Source organism: Dipteris shenzhenensis, chromosome 2, assembly GCF_047967505.1.
Source record: "Dipteris shenzhenensis isolate YYH24624 ecotype China chromosome 2, Dip_SZ_1.0, whole genome shotgun sequence".
NCBI classification, from domain to species: domain Eukaryota; kingdom Viridiplantae; phylum Streptophyta; class Polypodiopsida; order Gleicheniales; family Dipteridaceae; genus Dipteris; species Dipteris shenzhenensis.
The window spans coordinates 1193059-1213855 of record NC_141597.1 but is presented as its reverse complement, the minus strand read 5'-3'; the positions used below and the strand labels follow the sequence as shown (position 1 = coordinate 1213855).

The 20797-nt window shown below is 45.5% G+C and overlaps 2 protein-coding genes across 4 annotated transcripts in view; both read right to left on the bottom strand.

The window, feature by feature from the left end:
* Positions 1–373: 373 nt before the first annotated feature.
* LOC147904203 (uncharacterized) lies at positions 374–2405 on the bottom strand. The gene is made up of 3 exons (XM_087384985.1): positions 1985–2405; positions 1358–1879; positions 374–957 (listed from the first exon to the last, which is right to left on the bottom strand). The coding sequence occupies exons 1-3, from the start codon at positions 2403–2405 to the stop codon at positions 374–376; spliced, it is 1527 nt and encodes a 508-aa protein (XP_087241111.1).
* A 3505-nt stretch (positions 2406–5910) lies between these two features.
* LOC147904202 (uncharacterized) overlaps positions 5911–20797 on the bottom strand; it is a 32507-nt gene continuing 17620 nt past the window's right edge. Inside the window, exons 2-4 of one of the 3 annotated variants that reach the window (XM_087385315.1) lie at positions 8061–8326; positions 7513–7738; positions 5911–7363 (exon numbers count right to left, since the gene is read on the bottom strand). In XM_087385315.1, coding sequence (XP_087241441.1) covers positions 6675–7363; positions 7513–7738; positions 8061–8318 — 1173 coding nt within the window. In that variant the 5' untranslated portion in view covers positions 8319–8326 and the 3' untranslated portion in view covers positions 5911–6674. The remainder of the gene's footprint in view (positions 7364–7512; positions 7739–8060; positions 8327–20797) is intronic. The other 2 variants (XM_087385313.1, XM_087385320.1) reach the window with 2 other exon arrangements.

The window sequence follows — 20797 nt, the reverse complement described above, 5'->3', positions numbered from 1 at the left end:
GCGAAGGATCATGAGGGGCTATGCACTGAGTTCATTGCATATGGGATTAACCTCCTAGCCCTGATCTTAGCAAAGATTTTTAATGAAGCGGTTTGTTTGGGATTTCCACACACTTGGACTATTAACACTATCTCACCCATCCATAAGGCAGGGGATCCCATGAGCCTGGAGAACTACCAGGGAACGTGAACGGCAACGGAACGTCAACCCCCTGCGGAACGGGAATGCCCAAATCCTAGGGAACGTGAACGGGAAGGGAACGCCACGTCACCATACCCATAAACAAACATACTGTTCTATACATTAGAAAGCTTAAACTTAGAATCCAAGACTCAAAAACATTGCAATTGCTTTTGAAATTTGCCTTAAGGACTCAAGACTCTTCCTCCTCTCCATCATCTCCATCATTTGGATGATCTCCATCTTCTTGGTTATCTCCAACATCATCCATGGATGTACCCACCACATGAACAATTAGCTGGCCTGTTGCCTTACCATTCCTCTCCTGCCATCCAATGAATTCCTCACGGTTGTACCCAGCATTCATCTTCTGAAGCAAACGTAACTTTGCATGCACAAACACAAGGTCACTTGCCTTTTGTGTCCCAAGTCTGTTCCTCTTCTTTGATGCAATGTGCCCAAAGCTACTCCACAAGCGCTCACAAGGAGAGGAACTTGCTCCTTGACTCAAAATGTGGATAGCCAAGTTCTGCAACAAAGGTGTATCAGCCCCATAATCCTCCCACCATAGAGCAGATCCCACAATATACCTGTCCCTTTGTGCATCCTCAGAGCCACACATTCCATATTTCTTCCTATAAAAAGCCAACTCATCCTTTACTTGCCTTCGTTCTTGTGCATCTAGTACCATTTGCTTCAGTATCTTCTCCCATCCTCGCATCACCTCCTTATCCGACTCTTGCTTGTTACCTTGAAATTCTGGATCCAACACATAAGCTGCATCATGCAAGGGTCCACCGCTCCACTGCCAAGTCTACTAATTCTTGCTCCCTGTCAGGATTAGTCACCACCTCCTTCACATTTTAAATCATTTTGTCCATCCCCTCATAAACTTTGCCAATGCATGGCTCATCACTATCCATAAGCCTCATCAAAAGGATGATGGGCTTCACTATTTTCACCATATGATTGACATCCTCCCAATAGGCATCAGATAAGCATAAAGACTTGCATTCCAAGGCATTTGCACTCTCTAATTCATTCCACACCTCCCATTCATTACACACAACAAGCTGCCTTAGAGCATTTTTTACCTCTAGAAGACACTCCAACATGATGAAGTTGTATGCAAAACGTGTCTATGAATACTTCAAGAGGTCTTTGGAGGCAAGCTTACGATACACTGCAAGAATGTAGTGGTGTCGTGTGATAAAACCAATAATATCCTTTGCAAAATCAATTATTGGATGAACCCAAGCAAGCTTCCCTATGTCCTTCAACAAGTTATTCAAGCAATGTGCCATGCAAGCACTAAAAGTGAGCCTAGGATAACGTGCCTCCAAAATGCGACCTGCTGCCCTGTTGGAATTCTCCCCATCTGCTATGAATTGAATGACATAATCAGCCCCCACCTCATTAATAGATTCACTCAACAAATCAGCCAACCTCTCTGCTGTCTTTCTACCCTCTGAGTTATCAATGGACTTCAAGAAGCATGACTTACCCCTGCAATATGCAACTATGCCCTGAATAGATCGACTACGTGTATCACTCCATCCATCACCCATCAAGGTAAGACCAAATGTCTTCCATTCCTCTTTAACAAGCTTCAAAGCCTGCTCTATGCTGTGCTTCTCTCCTTCTAAAATCCTGGTTCTCAAGGCTTCATAAGATGGCGGTGTGTAAGAGGGACCAAAAGCTGCATACGCCCATAGTAACTCCTCCTTTTGCTGGGGGTTCTCTTCATCCTGGTCTTTGCACTCTATACATCTTCCCAAGCCAATGTCACCACTATAAAAAAAACGCCCCACTGCATCATCTACCTCTGCCTTCCTCCCAGCGTGCCAAGTGGCAGCTAAGAAAGCTTGTTTCTTGCCCTTCCCAAGACTGGAAGTATCAACTGACATGGAAGGCATTGCTGAGACTGGAATACTTGTAGACACTGCACTTCCAACAGGCATAAAAGCTCGAGCACCATGCTTAGATGCATTTGCCAATGCTTTTAAGCGTAAAAGAACATTTTCTGGCACTGAAGGACATATGCTAATGCCTTTGTTCTGCTCTCCTAACAAGTGAGCTTTCACTCTCACTGAACTGCCAGTCTTTGGCTGGCCACAATAACGGCATGTCCATTTTCGTGAACCTCCTGCAAGCAACTCCTTGGGATTTAGAAAGTCCACTTCCTTCCACCAAGAGGATTGGACATCAAGGCGTGGAGGAGCCATGAGAATTCAAACTTCAAAGTTGATTGTTGTAAATTGTTTGCTTCTCTCACAGTTCACTGTTAAAGCAATAAATTGAAGTCCATCAATATCAACTTGGTACATTGCACAATAGGCTAGCTGTGTGTAGGCTAGCATAGCAGAGGCTGTAGCGTGGCTAGCTGTGCGTAGGCTATAGCGTGGCTAGCTGTAGCGTAGGCTAGCTATGCGTAGGCTAGCGTAGCATAGCGTAGGCTGTAGCGTAAGCTGCGCGATGGTAGCGTAGGCTAGCGTAGCTTGATAGGCGATAGCGTTAGCAAGCTGCTAAGCATAAGCTAGGCGTTGCATGCAGCCTTGCAGGTCGAAGCAAGCTTGCAAGCAGCGAACACGCAGAGCATGGAGGTCGACTGCAAGCGGGGAACACAGAGCGGCGAATTGCGTCGATTAGATTAGGATTAGATAATTTGCCCCAAATCGTTACCTGGATGAAGGGAACGGCTTAGGGAACGTTCCCTAGACGTTCCACAAGGGATATGGAACGTTCCATAGCCGTTCCAGAGGCCAAACGTTCTCTTCAAGCTGAGTGAAGAAAACGCCGTTCTAACGTTCCATAGCTATGGAACGGCGTTCCCTGGCAACTATGCCATTATGATTGGACATGTCATGTCCAAGATTTATGCATCAGTACTTGACTCCGAGGTTAGCATACTTGTAGAGTGTCGAGGACTTAGAGCAGCAGGACAGGCCGGATTCCGACGTGATCGTGAAACCATGGACCACATTCTCACGCTCAGATGTATCATCGAGGAGGCGAGGTCACGGAAGCATAGGGTTTATTGTTGCTTTGTGGATTTCCGCAAGGCATTTGGCACGGTCCCAAGAGCCTGCCTCATACGGTGCCTACAGGACTTGGGTTATGGCTAGGAGATCATTTGGGCTGTCATGGCACTTTACGAGAGAGTTTCTGGCACAGTTCAGGCAGGATCCGGGTGGACATACATACCATCAAGGTCAAACAAGGGTGTCCTTTGTCGCCTACCTTGTTTGGCCTCTACATTGACGAGCTTGAGACAGTGATGCAGACACAGGGGGGTGTAGGCTGCTCTCTTCGGGGCATGCTGATCCAGATTTTGCTCTATGCAGATGACGTGGCTCTCTTGTCTTTCTCAGCAGAGGGGCTTCAGAGACACCTAGACGCACGAGTCTCATGATTTGAAGGTCAACTTGGATAAAACCAAGGTCATGATCTTCAATCATCTCGAGCCATCATGCGTCAGGAGCAGTTCACATTTGCAGGGTCATCTGTTGAGATAGTTTCATCGTACACTTATCTTGGGGTTATCTTCTCCAAACCGAGCTTCACTATGAGACCCGCAATGTAGGCACGCTTGAGTAGAGGGTATACCTCATTGGCCAGACTAGAGAGGTAGTGCTTCCACTCGCACTTTCAAGATTCACGCACCAAGGGGTTTCTTTTTTGACTCCTTGGCTCGCCTAGCGGCAATGTACGGCAGCCCTTGTTGGGGGCCCGACTTGTCAGATACAGAGTGGGCCCTTGTGGAGCGGCTACAGGTTCTCATGTTATCACGAATGATTCGTGGTAAGTCATCTGTTCCTCGTCAGATCATTCAAGCTGAGTTTGGGTCACCCCCTTTACAGCTAGATGCTGCATTTCAGGTCATCACATATCTATACGGAGTTAGGAAATATGGGGATTATACCTCGAGACGTAGCAAGCTACCATGGATAGCTCTATCCTCTTCTATGGCACTTGCAGCAGGAGGTGATCAGAGGTGCTGGTATGCACGTACAGAGAGATGGTTTAAGCGACTGGGGCTTCACATGGATAGACTACCTTCCTTCCAGTATAGCATGGACGCTCCATTTTCTCCACTCTTATCACACGAGGTCAAACAGGTTATCCATGAGGATCTACTACAGCTACACACTTTTTCGACCTGATTGGGACCGAGTGAACTCCCAGTGAAGCTTAGCTTCTACAGAGATCACTTCTTACATATCACAACAGAGGGTTTCATTGACCCACCTAGATACACACAGATTCACCTACCCCACTCGCTGAGGATCTCTCTTAGGAAGTTCCAGGTCTCTTCACATAGATTTTGCATCGAGAGCGGCAGAGCAGAGCGACTACCCAAGGAGCAACACATATGCACACCGTGTGACATACAGGAGGTTAAGACAGAGGAGCATTTCATCTTCAACTATGAGATCCGAGGACGTTTCCACTACCTCTTCAAGGATAGTTATGGAATTTTAGCCCGTTTTCTCTCCTACCCAGACCAACGATGTTTGGCAGGTTTTATTCATGAGATACTTAGACACTGCGAGGGGATACTCCGAGCACAGAGACAAGAGCAGACTTCTTCCTCGGTTGATCTCTCTCAGAGCTCTATCACGGAGTTCTTTCAGCTAGATCACATGGACCCCAACGAGACAAGGCCTCGACATGACCGTGACCCGGAGACCATGACCCGATTGCTCAAACAGAGGGTCGACACACAAATCACACTTGGAGACATCCCCTCCTTGTTTAGAGTCGGAGCCCGACCGACGGGGATCACAGTAGCCCTGGTTAGACGCAGAGCTACGACCAAGAGATGTGCCAGGACCGCACTTTTGAGTGACCGACAACTCTCTATTGCCGACTTTATGCCTCCACTGCCTCATCCATCCTAATATCTTACTATTGCTGAGGATGATGATGATATTGATGATGCTGCTGAGATTGATATATAGTCGACCATTGACATGACTATGTTGTACTTAGGACTTAGTACTGTCATTCTGCATTTTGCATTGGTATGGATGCTCGTTTAGTAGCTCCACTACCACAGCTTGTTGTATCAAGATTTTCACAATCTCATAGACCCATCGGTCTTCCGAAGACTTTAATAAACTTTCAGTCTTTCTCCTTGGTAGGTTAGCCATGTACTTGGCCACAAACTTTTCTCACTCAAACACATTCCCTCTATACAAGAGGGTAAAACAAGAAGCATCTGCAAAAACAGTATTTGATTAATGACAAAATTGATAGCAGATTGCCTATGTGGAGCATGATTCATTAACAAAGCTATGTAATTCGTGACATGCAAGACGTTGAGATTCATGAATAATAAGATCCAAACTGTTCCAAGTGTATGGTGAACACTCTATGACAAAACAAATTCAATTAAACATGAAAATTAATTTTGGAAACGTCCAAATAATTATTGTATATATGGACGTAGTGTGTGTATGCCTCTTCTCCACTGATAGACCTTGTGTATATGGACCTAGTAGTCGTAAGCCTTTTCACCACTAATAGATCAACGTGAAGATACTTTGAAACATTCATATTACCAAAGCCGGTCAGAATCAGACCGAGAAGGCATTTCCTACTGCTAAGGGATGACGAATCACATGTATATGCAAATATGAGTTGTAATTTAACCCCATACAACAAGACAAGGTTTCACATGTAAAAAAAACCGATATGCAAGATCCTTACTGATATGCTACTCAAACATTAATTTGATTTGGCGCTCCAGTTCCTTGTGTCCGATAGGCAGACAAAGCACAAAGTTTGCACCCCCAAAAAAAAGGATTAAATAACCATCTCTCACCTAGGAAGGTTTTACTTTTTGGAGAACTATCTAAAACCACTTCTGTTTCAGCATACCAAGGTCAATATGAAGAAATTTGGTAACAAGTTTCAGAAAACCTTCACTAGCCTTCCGTGATTGGCTGTCTTAGAGCACAGCCATTGGCTTCACTTACATTGGTGGCAAGGTACGTATCTCGGCCACACACAAGCTAGCAAATTACCTGTTGAGCTGTGTAGACCCCGACTCCCTGTTTCCATGCTTCTCTATCGTATTACAGGATCAGTTCTTAGCTGTACTCAAACGACTACGCAGGTATTATGAACTTTAGTATCCTGTGTACAAACAAGGAATGGAAGCGATGTTTTGCAAGGCTCAACCATCCAAAATAGCATTGCTCCAGACAAACCATAAATGGTTCCGATCAACCGTGTCAAACTAAGACCAACTACATGCCCATTGCCCTATGAACTTCAGCCATGGAAGCTCTTAAGGGGCTGCCCCTAGCATCTCCAAAGGCATTAAGGGATGATTTGGCAGTCAAGTGCGAGTTTAAGTAAGGAATTTCACCCCAACACGAAAAAGTGTCAAAAGCAAACAGTCAACGTTATAAGATATGGAAGCTCAACTTGCTGATTAGTCATGCACTTTTTTGTTAAGCGGCACTTGTACAGACAAAGGTTGCGCATTAGATCCCTGGAGTGTCTGCAGGAAAAGGCTTTGGATCTTGTGTGTGGTTGGCAATTGAGACAGATACTGGAGCTTCAACAGCCATGACTACTTGTGTAAAGCCTGAAGTTTCTGCACATACAGGTTGAAACTCTTGTGTACTGCAGTCAGCACTCAAGGCAGATCCTGGAGTATCAACCACGAGAACAACTTCTGTACAGCCTGGAGTTTCAACAGCCGTAGCTACTTGGATAAACCCTGGCGTTGCTGCATGTAACAATTGTGAATTCTGTATGGCAGATTCTGTAGTTTCAACAGCCTTACTTACCTGTGACTTCTGTATGGTAGATTCTGGAGTTTCAACAGCCATAGTCACCTGTGTCGAAGTCTGTCCACTTACTTGTTCCAAAGGGTCTCCTTGGGTAGCAAAGGATAATTGAGCATCAACATGATCGCCCACTTGCTGAAGTTTTGGCTTCGTAATATCATTTGGAAAATCCTCAGCAGTGGACACCTCCTGCTTCCCAATAGGCTGACGATCTGTCTTGGCTTTGCGTTTTCTTCGCTCTCTAGGAAATGCTCGTGGACCTCGGCTCCTTTTCTTTCCTCTAGGATTAGAATAAGATTTGATAAGAGTTGCCATAGCTGCCTCTGGAGAATTACCCTGACCAAGTTGACTTCCAGAAGCCTGTGATAGAGATGCCCCTGCTAATAACGAGAAAGATATGAGTTGTCAGATTGCCAAAAGTTTAACCTCGAAATCAAAGGCTAAAGACAACATTAAAAATGAACCAAGCATACGACTAACAAAACAATTATAAGCACCTAATTTGAAAGATCTAGTAACAGCAACCCACGTGTATCAGAAAGAATTGCAATCATAGCAGTCTTGGCAGCTTTGATCTCTGCCTCTTTCTTGCTTTTTGCAACCCCTCCTTTATAGTGCACCCCACCAATCTCCACTGTAGAGCTGAATAATGGTGAGTGTATCTCACCAGACCTATCTGAACGGTAAATTGGTAAAGACAGCTTGCACTTCTGTGCATATTCTTGCAAAAGATTCTTACAAAGACCGGATTCATGCTGCAGAACAGTTAGACGCATTTACATTAGAAAATAAGGTAAAAAATACAAATGATGTTCAAAACCACCTGAAGTTCTGTTTTTCCCACTTGAGAGGCATGGACTTTCCAAATACCACTACTTCCACTCATCCTGTTTACACCCCCATGACAGATCATACCCAGTTATACATGGCCTTAATTATGACTAAGAAGTGTATGCATGTATGCATACACAGTCAGCAAACGATAAATGCACACTTTCTGAATACAAGCCTCCAGAAATTTCATGGTTAAGAGCATGCTATGACCCCAGAGCGTCCAGAATTTCATGTGCAACTCACCAAAGGGCCAGGAAGGGATGTGCCTATGTCTGAATTCTTCGCCAAAGCCAGCAAAGCCACCTCTGCAGCTGCATGCTCTGCTTTTTTCAAATTTGTATAAACCGATGGAGATTCATATGTTTCACCCTGCAAGGTCACGGTAGCCTTGAACTGTGGCTCATGTGAAGGCCCTTCCCTTGAGATTTCATAAACAGGTGCTGTCAAGCCTGCTTTTTGGGCGTATTCCTGTAGCTGACTCTTGAACATGAGGAACTCCATTGGAATACCTGGAAAAAACAAATATTAAACCCTAAGAGCAGATGCTACAAAAACTAATTGGCCATGTATGAAGAACAGGGCGACTTGAAAGACAACTCCACCAGTACAGAAAAACCTTATTTGCAGGTTAAGAATAAGATCCCTCAATAGAAATTTTCAAGTGCAAATTGTAGAGAGAGATTCACAGCACACAAAGTATTTTGCAGACTATGCAATGGACGGAAGGTGAAAAGCGAAGCACTCACACTCTTATATTGACAGGTTTATTGACCTGCAAAGGAAACCTCTAAATGAACAGGAGATCATACAGGCCTTGCATAATCAACCAAGAACGAAATTGATAAAAGTTGTCATGGACACGTAAAAGGGCGAGATTCAGCAAGGTGGAAAATGATCAGATCAGTTTGACTCAATGATTAGCTTAGCTTCGATGAAAGCCGTACACTTCAGAGCAATGTGTCCAATGAATCCTGTTGAATCTATAGCACACAATCATGCTGAGACCAGCGATGCAATCGCAATTGAGCAGGGGATATGCCGCACTTGAAGGCTTGAGCGGCAGTGCTTTCACTCTCATTTGAGGAATCCACCGACCAATCTCCGCTCTTTGACTCCTTGCTCTGTCAAGTAGGTATGTATGGCAGTCCTTGCTAGGGGCTTGATCTATCAAAGAAACGAGGGATCCACGGACCAATCTCCTCTCTTTGACTCCTTGTTCTGTCGAAAAGATATGTATCGTTGTCCTTGCTAGGAGCTCGATCTATCGAAGGTAGACAAGGCTCGAGTGGAGAGGATCCAAGTTCTCGCAGCCTGCACATTGAATACGGTGGACAAGGTGGATATAGTGGGCTTAGATAGGGAGGACATATCAGGTAGTGCATGGATTGGGATGTCATAGAGTGATGTCGCATATGTGTGCCAGACACCGGGGCCTGTAATGGGGATAGGTGGCTTCCAATTTGTGAGAAGGTCCTATGCAATAGCGGAGTCCCCTCCTCGGAAAACTAGCCTATGGCATCTTTCGGCATGTATATCGGAGTGAGATATGCTGTGCCTCGAACCTCGTTAAGTGCCCCAAAGCCTGTTGACATATGAGGTGAGATCTCATCTCTTGGCACCCAATGTCTAACCATGGGTTCTGGGCATCTTTGCTAGCAGGAGTGTTGGATCCGCAACCAGAGAGCCCAAGACCACAAGGGGCTATGGACTAAGCAATTTATACAATGACAAGAGGTCTTGCTCCCAATTCAAATATGTGCTTGGAATATCATAATGCATAAACAGCATAGAAAAATCAGAAAATATATACAAGGGATGGCTCAATAGAGCTCGAGATAACCAGCCATTCCAAATATACAAACAGAAACTGACAGTGACTAGTGCACTGATCCAGAAGTCTCGCGGCATATATACCATCAGCAAGCCGTACCTCAAGTGAGATCGATAGTGTCACCAAGTGACCTCTACATATCTGGAGCGGTCTGAACCAAGGGAGAGGAGGTGCTACCCCCCTCTTGAGCATCAGGCAATGCTCCAAACACACACTCTGCCGAGCCTAAATGAGCCCCAACCAAAGTCAGCTCAAGCTGAAATGCCTCTAGGTAGAGCTGCAATAACTGAGGTGAATCTGCTATTCCACCCTCCTCCATCCACTTCGCATCAATAGCTGGATAATTTCTGAATTTAACCAGATAGTGACGTATAACTCTACCTTTTACCTTGTGTTCCTTGTGTGCCAAAATCTGTTCCGGAACCAAGATTTCATCCAATTCTTCAACTTCACGCTGTTCTTCAAGAGGCATATCCTCTGGCACATCTCCCTGAAACGGTTTCAAAAGACTCACATAGAACGCATTGTGAATCTTCCAATGATCCGGTAGCTTCAACCTGTAAGCTATGTCATTGATCTTTTGCAGAATCTGAAAGGGACCATAATACCGCATACCAAGCTTTACATACAACATGTCCTTCCCCTTTTTCTTTTTCAGCCGTACTTTCTAAAAGCGTAAGAGAACCCAATCGTCTTCTTTGAATTGCAGCTCACAATGAAGACGGTCAGCGGCTCTCTTTTGCTTGTTTTGAAATCTCCGGAGAGCGATCTTGATTTTCCTGTAGGCCTCATCCAACTTTACCACAAACTTATCACTTCAAAGGTTTTATTGTTGGTGTGCACAATGGGCGGAACTTTCCTATATCTTTCTACAAGCTCGAAGGAGCCTTTCCCGTAGAAGTATGAACCGTGTTGTTATAGGCAAACTCAATGAGTGGCAAGTATTGCTCCCATTTTCCCTTGTGTTCCGAAACATAGCACTTTAAGAGATCAAGGGGGGTGCCATATGCATCTTCAGATAGCCCATCAAACTCTGGATGAAACAAGGATGAGAAATTCAGCGTGGTACCCATTTTTTCAAACAATCCTCTCCAGAAACAAGCTGGTCCCTGTCACTAATGATAGACAGTGGCATTCCGTGGTATTTAAACACATGAGACATGAAAAGCTTTGCCATCTCGTCTCCTGAAATTTTCTCACCAACCAAAGCCAAGGACTTATCATGGGTAGGTTGAAATTATGGAAGGGAGAAATTAGCTGGAAAGGTGGCTCTGTCCTATGTGTATACATAAAGAGTTTAGTTGGGTAAAATGTTCTTCCATACTTCCAATACCAACTCCAACTTCTGATATGGATGACCTTTTCAAAACCCTTAATGACAGATGGGTATTGAAGGATACTGAGCAACCTCATCACTATCATGCAATGTATCCCGAGGGGCACGCTTGGGTGGCATGGTGGCTGTCGGGTAGAGTGTAGCTCAAATGCAGGCAAGGAAATGAAGTAGACAGAAAAACCCTGCTGTAATGAGTACCTAAGAGAGTGTGTAGAACCAGACAAAAAAAAGTCGATGGCGAAGCTCGAGAAGAAAATCGATGAAGAGGCTTGAAAATGGAGTCAAAATGGCTCCAAACGGAGCTGTAAAAGGCCCCTAAAAAGAGGCTGAAATTTTGACTTTTTATCCTTTTTTTTTTTAAGGGTTCCTAAATCACCTAAGACGCTTGGGACTCCTAGCCTAAAGACTGCTAAGTCAATTAGGACCACTAGGACCCTCTTGGTTAGCATAACTTAACCCCATTGAAAATTTAACTCAACCTCAAGCCTAGCTACCTTTGTTAGAAAATACCCAACAGAGCGTACACGCAGCGGAAGACTTATAGTAATGCCCAGGAGCTCACACAGTGTGGTGTGGGTATGGAATCACAAACTTCTTTACTTATGTGCATACAATAGGTGTGCAGACTCATCAATAGACAATGAACCAACCAGATAGAGAAACCACCAAAATATATATTTCCGTCCACAACTATGGACACAATACAAAAGAGACAGATCCAGAGTCCCACCAATGATGTGGTCCTCTGATCTTACCACAAGGTCCTTCTCCTATCTGCTGGCTATCTCTAGACTCGAGCCCCCGCGTGCTCCACCTCGAGCTTCTGTAGACTTTCCGTCCAGATCCCTTCCACCTTGCTGTCTTTGCACCAGCCTAGGTGGGCAGCACTCTGAGCTAGGTCTACAGCTCTACAGCTCTCTTGTCTCCTTCTGGATGGAGACCCACGAGTGACTGATCTGCTGCTCCCTTTGCTCCCTCAACTGCTACTCCAAGTGATGAGAAGTGAGGCCTCAAGGACCTCCTTTTATAGGGCCCCAAGGGATGGTAAAAATACCAACCAGCCTGCAGCAGACTGGCCGACCAGTCTGTGGCTGGTCCAGCCCTATAAGGGCTCACAACCCAGGGCTTTTGGCCCAAACTTCCAGGGCCTTTGGCCCTCCATTCAAGGCAGGGGAACCGCCTATATAAGGCATGCCTTCTGCCCACTGACAGCCACATTTGCTGCTCCACATCTGTCATGTGCACGGATTGGTATCTGACGTGTACTGGGTACACAAGACTAGCTCAGGTAGCCTGGGGAGGCTTAGAGCTAGGCAGGCTTGATTCTCGGGTTGAGTGGCAAGGGTACGAACCAGTTAGGGGTCTTTGCTATTTTTGGCGCTTGGGGCCCGAGTCTATAAAAGGGGCCCAGGGGTTCAGTTCTTAGAGAGCCGATGGGAGCAAGTTTCGTTCCCAGGTGCTAGGTCTGATCCTGGATTGAGTCGCGGACGCGCGCCTGCATCTTAGCGTAGCCCAAGGCCCAGTAGCAGATCCCAAGCTTCACAACGCCACCTGGTGTCAATCCCAAGCTTCACAACGCCACCTGGTGGTATGGGACACCAGGCTGCTTTGGATCTGGTTGGGAGTTCGTGCCAGTAGCTCAGCTCATGGCTCGGAGGGGACATCTCCTGATTCGGGATCACATCCCGTAGATGTCATGGTTGGGTGGTGAGCAGCCTGCTCAGTTTCTTACGTTGTGTGTGTTTGTTTGCAGATCAGAGGTTTCAGGAGTGTTGGGACGTGTCAGTTGGTATCAGAGCCAGCTCCTGAGGTAGGAACTTCTGATGAGAAAACTTTGGACGATTTCTTCCTCCAGGTATGCCCTAATTTCGCAATTTGCTGCTGCAAATTCTTGTTAGTTCATGGGTTATCGGGGGTGGTCAGGATGTAGGGAAAAGGTAGGAGAAGGAGAATATTGATTTCGGAATTTCTGAAGGGATTAGTGAGAGAGGGTTGAGGCGTAGCTAGGAGAGAGTGGAGATGCAGGTAGGAGAGGCGTGAGAAGAGCTGAGTGGAAGGCGAGGGAATTTTCGTTGCTGGTCAGGGCTGCAGAGAGGCAGTGGACGCAAGTGCGAGTGGCTGAGAGGTGCGCCATGGCTGTAAGGTAATTCGGCCAGGCAGGAAGGTGTGCTAGGGGCTGAGCAGGGTGCGGCCACTCTGTGGGAGGTGTTGCTTTTTTCGAAAAAGCACCACCCTCCAAGTTTGGGAGGGTGAGCTTTTCTGGGAAGCATGGCTTCCTAGATTAGCTGCTCTATCCCCTATATAGATTGGCAAGGACCCAAGCTCAGCCATAGCCTCACTTAGTGTGCGCAAGAAGCCCTCCTTGCACATCGAGTGGATTGCGCCATCAAGATTCGGTACAGCCTGCGACAGGCTACCGTACAGCCTCCGTTAGACTTCGGTACAGCCTGTGACAGGCTACCGTACAGCTCGCACCAGCCTCCGTACAGACTGCGTCAGCAACCGTACAGCCTGCGACAGCATCCGTACAGCCTGCGACAGGCATCTGTACAGACTGCGTCAGAACCGGTACAGCCAGTGGGAGGATTCCGTACGGTACGGTCTGCTGCAGATTTTCGTACACTGCAGTCTGCAGCGAAACCAGGAAGGAAAGACTCCGGGATCATCTACGCCCGCTGTTCGTCAGTTTCCAGCATCTTCTTTCGACCGGCTCCTCTTCTTTCGTCAGCATCTCTTGGGACGGTTTTTTCTCTGCTCCACTCTCCTTCCAGCTTCGATTCCCCCAGTTATTTCTCTCAATTTTATATTCTTTCAAATCAGATTTCAGACATGTCTGATTCTGTAAATCCTGAGTTTGCTATGGGAGATCAGGATTTGGATTACCTTGCTGAGGAAGACCAGGGTCTTTATGACGATCTGATTACGAAGAAGGCCTTCAGTGAATTCACCATTGCTCTTGATGGAAAATTCGAGCAGGTTAATGCGAATCAAACGGGATTGACACAGCAACTCCAAGGGATTCAGACAACTCTCACCCTTCTAACTAGCACTGTGCAGGCACTCACGCATGTGGATGCCATGGCTTCAGTGCTAGGTCCGAACATAACTCCATACCCTTTTCCCGGAGATCAAAAGTCTCGAACTAAGGAGGTTGTTGACACTTGGTTACACAAGTGGCAGGTACACTTCCAGTTCCACCCGTACCCAGATGAAAAGAAAATACAGCTTGCAGCCGGCTTCATGTCAGAAAAGGCTTTGTTATGGTGGAAGGAACTTCAACCTAAGCCGGTTACATGAATAGATTTCGAAGGGGTCTTCAGGAAGGAGTTCCTGAAGAAGGAGGACGACTATGATATCGTTGGCAAGCTTAAAGCCCTCGATATGTCTAAGCTGAACTTGTCATTTGAAGTTTATCTTCAAAGGTTTCGAGATCTGCAGACCAGGGCCACAAAGATGGATCCAGTGACCTTGTTAGGTTTCTTTGTGGATGGTTTGCCAGATTCGTACAAGTTGCAAATCAAGAACAACAAATGTACAACATTGCAAGAGGCCATGAATTACGCGCGTATTTATGATGATACCATGGCCGGTGCAAAGGCAACTACAGTTTCCGACACGAGTGGAAAGAACAAACGGAAGTTCTTTCAGCCTACGACTGGTACCGGGGAGACGAAGTCTATAGACAACGCCTCCAAGAAACACTTGACTCAAGCAAAGAATGGTCGAGCCCGTTTCCTTCGTACATTGAAGCTTAAGAAAGAGGGATGTTGCTTTTACTGCGAGGAGCGGGGCCACACCAAGAATGAATGTCCAAAGCGCAAGAATCCAAAGTTAGCACTCGGACCGAAGCTCCAGGCGGGTCCACGTACCACAGCCAAGGGAGCGAACCAAGTCTCGATGACAGGTATTTCTGTAAATGTCATTACCTGCCCACTTTCTTGTAATTGCACTTTCAATACTTCGTTGTTTGGTTCCCATGATCTTTTCCGAGTTTATGGAGAAGTTAGAGACCAACAGGTTCACATTCTCTTTGATCCGGGCAGCTCTCACAACTTTGTTAATTACAAATTTGTGCAAAAGATGGGGCTGTCCACGATACCTAGCGATCACACCTATGAGGTGCAGCTTCCAGCTGGGAAGCAGTTTTGGGATCGCAAGATTGAAGCGCTTCCTATCCGGATTCAAGCTTACACAGGGGCTCTTACGTGTTATGTTATGCACCTGGAGCATGTAGACTTGTTAATCGGAATAGAGTGGTTTAAAACCCACAATATTCAGATTGGATGGACAGAGCATACCCTTTCTTTTGTAGATAAGGACACCCAATTTTGTATTCAGTGTGATAAAATTCCCTCTTCTCAGGGACCCATTGTATCTGCGATGCAGCTTCGGAATATATTAAACACTTCTCATTATGATGTCTATCAGTGTGTTTTGATTCCGCTTTCTTCATTTGTTGTCTCTGTAATTAACAAGAATGATTTAAGTGTGTTTGAACACCATGAATTAAGAATGTTGTTAGATAGTTTTAGGAATGTATTTCCGGCTCAACTGCCGGAAGGTTTACCTCCAGAACGGGCAGTAGATAATCGCATAGACTTAGTCCCAGGGGCTCAACCTATTAGTGTACCACCTTATAGGATGAGCCAGCTAGAGGAGGATGAGCTAGCTACACAGCTACAGGATTACCTGAATATGGGCTATATACGCCCAAGTAAATCACCTTGGGGTGCACCTGTCCTCTTAAGGAAGAAGAAAGATTCTACATGGAGAATGTGTATAGATTATAAACGATTAAATAAAGTGACGATTAAGAATCGATACCCTCTACCTCGTTCCGATGATCTGATAGACCGTTTGGCCGGAGCGAAGTATTTCACTAAGATTGATTTGCGTACGGGTTATCACCAAATCCGTATCTATGCTAAATACATAGATAGAACTGCATTCCGAACTAGGTATGGACATTACGAGTTTCTTGTATTACCTTTTGGTTTGACCAATGCTCCTGCCACCTTTCAGCAGATGATGAACGATTTGTTCCGAGATTTTCTGGGCAAATTTGTTGTAGTGTTCTTAGATGACATCTTGGTATATAGTCGAACGCTTGAGGATCACGTAGGACACCTCCGAATTGTCTTAGTTATTCTAAGACAGCATAAGCTCTATGCCAAGATGAGTAAATGTGACTTCTTTATGAAGGAGATCATTTACTTAGGACACAAGATTTCTTCTGAAGGTATTAGCATTGATCTAGAACGTATCCAGAAGGTTTTCGAATGGCCTATTCCTTAGACTGTGAAACAACTTCGTTCTTTCCTAGGATTTACGGTATTTCTACGGAAGTCTGTGCATGATTATTCACATATCACAGCACCCCTGACAAACATATTGAAAGGTCGTGGCCGCAAGTCTACCCAGCCAATCTTTTGGAATGATGCAATGAACAAGGCTTTTAAAACCTTGAAGTTTTCTATCAAGGAGGCACCCGTTCTTGAATTACCCGATCCTACCCGGCCTTATGTTTTAGAGGCCGATGCGAGTCATTATGCGATTGGGGCAGCTCTATTCCAAGAGGGCAGACCTGTAGCTTTCGAGAGTAAGAAGCTAAACGACACCCAATATCATTGGCCCACACTAGAAAAGGAACTTTATGCTGTAGTGTATGCCCTTAAGGTTTGGAGACACTACTTGTATGGTTCAAAGTTCCTTGTATTGACTGATCATCAGTCAATTAAGTATGTGTGTGATGGATCTGAATTGAGGGGACGGAAAGCTAGATGGGCAGAATTAATGCAAGATTTTGATTTTAAAATACGTTATCGTAAGGGTTCGTTGAATAGTGTGGCGGATGCCTTAAGTCGAGTCAAGTTTGTAAATGCTATGTCATTTACGGAAATATCCTCAAACCTATTTCAATCCTTGAGAGGGCTATACGCAACTGATAGTCATTTCAGTTCTTATTGGCAGAGAGTCCAAGATGGGAGCTCCATGGTTGACCAGGACTCAGGGATTGTGCCACCTACGGTACAGGCGGCGAGAGGTCAATGGATGATTAGGAACGGCTTGCTATTCCGGAATGAAAAGATTTGTGTGCCAGATGTTCTGGACCTTAGATCCAAGATTCTCTGGGAGTGTCATGATGCTCCTAGTGCTGGACATCTGGGTATACATAGGACTCTGTCTCTTGTGAAGCATACCTTTTATTGGCCTAAGATGCGTGCATTTATTGAGAACTATATAGTAGGTTGCCGGGTTTGTCAGGTTACTAAGGCAGAACGCCTTAGAAGCGCGGGTTTATTACAGCTATTACAGATTCCAGGTAATAAATGGGAAAGTATTTCCATGGATTTAATTACCGGTTTGCCTCGAACCCACGAGGGTCATGACTCCATTTGGGTCATAGTTGACCGTTTGACAAAAATGGCTAGGTTCTTACCTACTAGAACAACTATTTCAGCTGTTCAGCTGGCTCACGAGTTTGTGGACCACTTGTTTAAGCTGTATGGTTTGCCATCTGACATAGTCAATGACAGGGACTCAAAGTTTACAAGTAACTTTTGGACACTTGTTTTTGAGAAGTTAGAAACTACTCTAAGTATGAGTTCCTCAGATCATGCACAATCCAATGGCAGTACAAAGAAGGTTAACCAGTTGGTTCAAGACATGCTTCGGGCATATGTATCCAAGAGACAGTCTTCATGGAAAGATTATCTACCTATGATAGAATTTTCTCACAACAGTGCAAAGCATTCTAGTACTAGTTACAGTCCTTTTATGCTTATGTACGGGTTTCAACCTAAGTCACCAGTTATGGTTGGGTTAAAAGGGATTCAAAATGATGCTGCTAAGAACTTCTTGCAAGACATGCAGGAAATGTTGCAGTTTGCCAAGGAGTCTATGTTGGAGATAAGTGCACACTAGGTGTACTATTTCCCTAGTCTACATTTGTCTAGTCTCAGTTGAGTCTTTGTGTCTTGAGTGTGTGCCATGTGGCACCTCTACAATTATCCCATAAGCACTCTTGCTCATGGTCTTGTACTTGGCCCTATAAATTCAGGGGTCACATCTATGGAATATATCTCATATCTTTCAGTGTTTGCTTCATCTCTCATGCAGTCTTCCCTGATGTTCTAACTTAGGATGATACCATGCTAGATTTCTAACATGGTATCAAAGCCATGAAGATCCCTCTCCTCTCCTCTCCTCTCCTCTCACTCTGCTGGAACCCTAGCTTCGTCTACACATCTTCTTTCAGCCTCTGGCGGCACCTCTACCTCTGCCCACCATCTCTGTCTGCATCGCCCTCTTCTACGCTCCTGCTGGCCGTCTCTTCTCCGATGTCTGCCCCGCCATTGCTGCTGCATGCACCTCTTCTGCTACTGCCCGCCATTAGTTTGGCTCTGCCTCGACATTTGCTCCTACTGCTGGCTGCCGCCTACCTCTTCAGCTGCACGCACTTCTGCCCTGCCATTCTGCCCGGCATCTGCTCCATTTTCTGCGCCATCCAGGCTGCCTCATCTATGACAGCCCCGCCATATCTGGCCGCTTCTGCCTGCCCCGTCTCTTCCCCTCTTGCTGCTGCGGAGGATCTCTACGGTGCTGTTCGAGTCTACCTCTTCAAATGCTGTGCGCCACCTCTTCAACAGGCCGCAACTTCTTCTGCATTCTGCCCGTCTACCTCTTCAGTTGCTGCACCTTTAGTTGCTGCACTTCTCCAGCAGCTGCCCACGAAGATCTACCCCAAAATTCTGCATCTCTGCTTTTTTGTCTCCCTCCGGGTATCGTGGCTTTTGTACTTCATCTCTTTCTATCTGTAGCAATCTCGATTTGCAGCTGTCTCTCTCTCGGGTTACCCCTGAAAAGGTGGAAGACCTGAGGCAAAAACAAAATGGATTATCTTCTTATGCTGCAATATTTCAGTTCTATTCTTAATTGTTCTCTCTCTTGTACGGGATTAGACACTGCCAAGTATGGTAAGACCTTCCCATCTCTCATATCTGTCTATGCTTTCATGCTATCTACCACCAATGATCACCGATGATGTAGATCATGGGGTAATGTCATGTCTACTTGTCTACATGAACTCATCTTTGTACCTACCCAAGAGGCACCCCTGCATTACTCACTCTAACAGGAGGATTGCCCTTGAGGAGGGATTATTAGTCAAGGTCCATCTCTCTATCTACAATCAGTCAGTCTCTCAGTCTTGTGTCTATCAGTGTGATCTACAGTCATATGTCTTTGACACTCTGTCTATCAGTCTATATGCCTATCTTTTGTGGATTAGCTACCCACATTCTCTTGGCATTTTCAGTCTATGTCCCCATTTATCTTCTATTTGTCAAACTCTCTCATGTCTATCTGACAGTCTCTCTCTCTGTGGGACCACTCTACTGGCTGATTGTCTCTCTCTTTGTCTGTCTATGATCCACTTTTGTACCTACCCTTGTGGACCCATATGAGGATATCACTTGAGGAGGGCGTCTCAGGATCTTTGTCTGTCATGTCTTATGTCTTGTCTCTCAGTCTATAGGTCTTTATGTCTGTCTTCTAGTCTTGTCTTTCTGTCTTCCTCCTAGTGTCCACTTAAGGAGGGTGTTGGAGATAAGTGCACACTAGGTGTACTATTTCCCTAGTCTACATTTGTCTAGTCTCAGTTGAGTCTTTGTGTCTTGAGTGTGTGCCATGTGGCACCTCTACAATTATCCCATAAGCACTCTTGCTCATGGTCTTGTACTTGGCCCTATATATTCAGGGGTCACATCTATGGAATATATCTCATATCTTTCAGTGTTTGCTTCATCTCTCATGCAGTCTTCCCTGATGTTCTAACTTAGGATGATACCATGCTAGATTTCTAACAGTCTATTAGAAGTGCCCAAGATCGCGACAGATTTTATGCTAATAGACATCGTTCACCTAGAGAATTCTCTGAAGGAACGATGGTATATTTGCGAATTCCTAAGGAATCCAAGAGCCTAAGTACTCGTTTGGTTCCGAAATTATCCCCCAGATACTGTGGTCCCTTCAAGGTCATTAAAAGAATTGGACCAGTTGCATATCAACTAGAATTGCCTCCTGAAGTTAAAGTACACCCAGTCTTTCATGTCAGTAGACTGAAAGAAGTCTTGGGTACGGATGATCAACTTGTTTCTCCTCAAGAGATAATAGAAGTTACAGATTTGACTTTTATTCCACACGAACCTGAGTGTATTCTTGAATTTCGTGAAAGGCAGATTCGTAATAGAACTATCACGGAATACAAGATCAAGTGGAAGGATCGTGTTGAGGAGGATGCAACATGGGAGACATTACAAAACCTCCAGAGAACATCTCCGGGTTTTTTAGCGAACTCAGGAGTGAGTTCTTAAAGGAGGGGAAGTATGTCATATGCACGGATTGGTATCTGACGTGTATTGGGTACACAAGACTAGCTCAGGTAGCCTGGGGAGGCTTAGAGCTAGGCAGGCTTGATTCTCAGGTTGAGTGGCAAGGGTACGAACCAGTTAGGGGTCTTCGCTATTTTTGACGCTTGGGGCCCGAGTCTATAAAAGGGGCCCAGGGGTTCAGTTCTTAGAGAGCCGATGGGAGCAAGTTTCGTTCCCAGGTGCTAGGTCTGATCCTGGATTGAGTCGCGGACGCGCGTCTGCATCTTAGCGTAGCCCAAGGCCCAGTAGCAGATCCCAGGCTTCACAGCGCCACCTGGTGGTATGGGACACCAGGCTGGTTTGGATCTGGTTGGGAGTTCGTGCCAGTAGCTCAGCTCGTGGCTCAGAGGGAACATCTCCTGATTCGGGATCACATCCCGTA